This window comes from Nesoenas mayeri (genome assembly GCF_963082525.1).
Source record: "Nesoenas mayeri genome assembly, chromosome: Z".
In the NCBI taxonomy this organism is placed as follows: Eukaryota; Metazoa; Chordata; class Aves; order Columbiformes; family Columbidae; genus Nesoenas; species Nesoenas mayeri.
Window position 1 is genome coordinate 65,654,620 of NC_137542.1, and position 4,298 is coordinate 65,658,917.

The following is a 4,298-nucleotide window of genomic DNA, read 5'->3' on the forward strand; positions in this document are numbered from 1 at the left end:
TCTGCCTCGGGCGCTAAACTTCGGTAAGCGCAAAGAGTGGGAGGAAAGATGGGGAGGTCGGGCGGGAGGAGGTGGGGGCCCGAAGACACCGCTTCCGCGGTGCAGAGAGCTACAGGAAAAAGCCCATACAGTCTCCGGTCGCTGCAGCGGACAGCGGCGGTGTGCGAAGCCCGGGCGTTCCCTACCTGTTCGCTAAGTCTCAACGCAGCAGTCAGGCAGGCTGTCAAGATCCTGAAATAAACGGTCTCTGTGGAGAGCTAACAGCTCCGCAGCCCTGACGCGTCCGGCATCGCCTTGGGTTTGCTGTTTCTCCATTCACATCCTCCGTCACTGGGGACGCGCTTCTGCCTGCGCCGGGCGATCGCAGTTACGCGGGAAGCCGGGGCGGGTGGGGGTTATGCAGCCGTCGAGGCTAAGCTGAGCCCCGCGTGAGTCGTAGGGCAGAGACCCGAGCAGGCAGAACGGAGGGAGGTGATATCCCGAGTGATATTTGCCCTGACTTTCCGACGTGGGCGTATCGGTGGCGGGCACCTAAGGAGCCGGGTATACCCAGGCTGCCGTCCCGCCGCGGGGGCGGGCGGCCTGACCCCTCTCTTGCAGCTGTGCCGCCGAGGAGCCATGGCTGAAGAACGCGCCGCCGCCGACTGGGAGATCGACGTGGAGAGCGTGGAGGGGGAGGCGGCCGAGGTCCCCGGCGCGCCGCGCAGCAGCGCCGGCCCGGAGGAGGAAGAGGAGGAGGAGGAAGGCGAAGAGACGGCGGCAGCCCCGCGGCAGGGCGAGCCGCGGAAGCTGAGCCGCACTCCTAAGTGCGCCCGGTGCCGCAACCACGGCGTGGTGTCGTGCCTGAAGGGGCACAAGCGCTTCTGTCGCTGGCGCGACTGCCAGTGCGCTAACTGCCTGCTGGTAGTGGAGCGGCAGCGCGTCATGGCCGCCCAGGTGGCGCTCCGACGGCAGCAGGCCACCGAGGTGAGAGGGGACGGGACGGGTCGGGTCGGGACGGGTCGGGTCGGGACGGGACGAGACAGGGCGGGCGGCTCCCGGGCTGACGGCGTCCCCCGATTGCTCTCATAGGACAAGAAGGGGCTGGCGGGGAAGCAGGCGAGCCTGGAACGCAAAGCCGTCTACCAGAGGCACGTCCGGACCCCGAGTCTCCTGGCTAAGAGCATCCTCGAAGGTAAGTGCATCCCCGCCTCTCTACCGGCTACCCCAGCCCCTCAGCACCGGCTGCCAGCGGACAAACCCCCTCTGTCCCGGGAAAACCCATAGCTCCTGGCCGACCCGCCGTTGCTCACAGACACGCGTGTAATTCAGCGTTAAAGCTCCCTCGGAGCATCGGCCCACCGTGCCTGCCCTTCGTGGCTGGAATAGATGTGGCAGAATTTCAGTTCCTCCCCCGCTCAAAATAGTGCCTGAAATGCTAGCGACGGTAATTTGAAATTTGAGAGTTACTGTTACAAGCTGACATTCTTTTTACATGACTAGCCAGCAGTGTTTTGCAGTGCAGGGTAATTTATTTGCGGGTGTTTTTATCAGCAAATGAGTAAATCAAGTATTGTTTTTTTTCTTTTGACCTGAACGCCTAACGCAGCGGCACTATTTGCTGTGTTATCAGTAGTAAGATATGCAGAAAAGGCTGCTGGTTTTTTCTTTTTCCTGTCGAAAATATTGCCTGTGGAAGAATGACGTTTTAAACACGAATATTTTAGTGAGAGAGTGTATTTTTTGTTCCCTGCTCCCTCTTTGGAGAGTGCCCAAATTTATTTCTATGTCTGCTTTAATTACTTTCCAACCTGTAGCTCTGTAAAGCATTCTAGTTCCCAAATCTAGATTCCTCTTCTTCTTCTTTTTTTTTTTTTTTTAAATTCTTTTATTTTCCTATACAAATGCAATTAAAATTTTGTTTTGTTAGAAACCTCTAATTTTCATCTACTGTTCACTCTTAAAAAAACTCCAAATCTTTTCTGTATTCTTTCTTCTAATTTATCTTAACTTTCTTTTTCTTTTCTCCTAGTTCTCCTTGGAGTTTTCTACCATCTGTAGCAATGTGTACATAGTGATTCATCTTTAGAGAATAGAAAAGGCGTCAGCTGTAGGCATAGATATCTTCCTTGGCAATGGGGAAACCCGTGTGAGAGGAATGGGAGTGAAAACAGGTAAAACCCTGTTCTCCTTACTCATCTAAGTAGTTCCATTAATTCAATGGAATTATTTGTCTGAGAGGAGTAAACAGGATTGGACCCTAATGGTTATATTAAATGAATCTATTTAGCCTGGTAGTTGAATACACTGGAGAATGGATTTCTATGTTTTATTGAAGTTCTCTTTTAGTTCAGAAGAAATAAAATGTTCGAATAATTTCCGTATTTGTTAAAAAAGGGTAGTTAACTCCTTAAGCTCCATGATGCAATACCAGTCACAACACACAGCAGGGTTTTGCCCTTTTATTTTTTTATCTTTTCTCCTATTTGATCTGTTGTTTTGGAATTGCTCTTTTAAAGTTACGAGTCAGCTAGCTCTGAAGAACACTACACACATCAGAGGAGCAGAGTTTGCTTATCTGTGTTGAAGAAATTGTAGTGACTGTGCCTGGCAGTGCAGGGAGTTGTGTCTCTGTGACACAGGAGTGGATGGTGTCCAGGGCTTGTAGCAAGTGCCCAGCCCCTGGCGGGACTGAGCCCTTTTAAAAACACAGCTTTAACGTTTTTCTTATGCAGCTTCATGCCTAATGCTGCTTTGTTGTTTTAGGTTACCGTCCTATTCCAACAGACCCTTACTTGGGAGGGAATTCGCCCTTGCCACCCCCTGTAAGTGACAGGATGAGAAAGAGACGGGCTTTTGCTGATAAAGAGTTGGAGAACATTATGCTAGAGAGAGAGTATAAAGAGAGAGAGATGATGGAAGCTACACAAGCAGCTGCCCTTTTTCTCCCTAACCGCATGGTGCATGGCAGTGAATACAACTCATATAAAACAGCCTTCAACACTGCTCAAGTTGATACTCCAAACAAGGAGTTTTGTAATTTTTTACCAACTTGCCTTGATCTAACCATGCAGTATTCGGGATCCAGCAACATGGAATTGATTTCTTCAAATGTCAGTGTAGCTACTACCTACAGGCAGTATCCCCTGTCTTCTAGGTTCTTAGTGTGGCCGAAATGTGGCCCCATTAGCGATGCTCTCTTTTACCAGCAATGCCTGTTAAATGCTGCTACTGTCCAAGCTCTCAAACCTGGAGCAGGCTGGGATGCCAAGATCTCACAAAGTCAGGACTGTCCAAACACTGAGCACAGCATCGTGTCTCCTAAACTGGAAAATTCACTCATTCTGACCCACACACAAGACATTCAGCAGCCATGTAATGAGATACCGTGTCTTCCTCAGGAAGCTCGTGAGAGGTCAGCTTTCTCTCCTCCTAAAAGGACTTTCCCTCAGATTTCTGACAAGGATCCTCTGGCTCCCCAGGAACAGGTATTAAGCAAGATCAGCAAAGACAGTACCAAGCCTTCACCACTCAAATACAATCCATTTCAGCCGCTGTTCCAGCAAACATTTCCTGACAGATTAGGAGCAGAGCTGAGAACATCATTTGTGAAAGAGACTTTTGAAGATGCTTCTAAGAAATACAGAGAGTGTGCCATTAAAGAGAACCAAAAATACAAGTTTACAATAGACAAATGCACAAAAGACTTTTTTGGGGCCAAACAGGCCACAACTAAACTTTCAACAACTGAGCCACTGTCATTTTCAGTGGAATCCATCCTGAAGCGACCTTCTTCCGTAGTTGCTAATGTCTCCCAGTGAGTGAACTCTACCTTCAGTGTAGAGAATTTGTATGCTTTGCCTTCTGCAGAATTGCTACTGCCTGCCTTGTTTCTTAAAAAATTTGTAAAGATGAGTTTCTGCTGTAAATGGTAATTCTTTCTTTTATCTCATTATCTGAAAATGATGTACATAAATATGCATGTTTTCTTTTCTGAAAAAATAAATATATTTAATTTTTAAAAATTGAAACTGCATATACAGATTATGAAGTGTTGTTATTTTAAGCAGCCCTTCAAGCCACTCAATAAAATGAGGTTACCTGCACGCATAGATGTATTTCCTGATTTCTATTTTGTCTCTAGTGTCTCCCAGGCCAGTATGCCCTACTTTTAATCTGCTATTATAAATGTATTTACTAGTTATCTTGGTGGGGTAAGTAGTAATTTCTGTTTTGAACCTCCTGCAACTAAGAGAAGAGGTAATAATGGTACTTGTAGGTTAATGTGAATTCAGAAGACTTTTTTTATTAAGTGAAGT

At 48.0% G+C, this 4,298-nt stretch overlaps 1 protein-coding gene across 1 annotated transcript; it reads left to right on the forward strand.

Annotated features, from left to right (window-relative positions):
• Window positions 1–618: 618 nt before the first annotated feature.
• Window positions 619–3,800, forward strand: DMRT2 (doublesex and mab-3 related transcription factor 2; the record flags this gene model as incomplete). The annotated part of the gene is made up of 3 exons (XM_080362837.1): window positions 619–966; window positions 1,072–1,174; window positions 2,746–3,800. The coding sequence occupies 3 exons, from the start codon at window positions 619–621 to the stop codon at window positions 3,798–3,800; spliced, it is 1,506 nt and encodes a 501-aa protein (XP_080218963.1).
• Window positions 3,801–4,298: the final 498 nt, after the last annotated feature.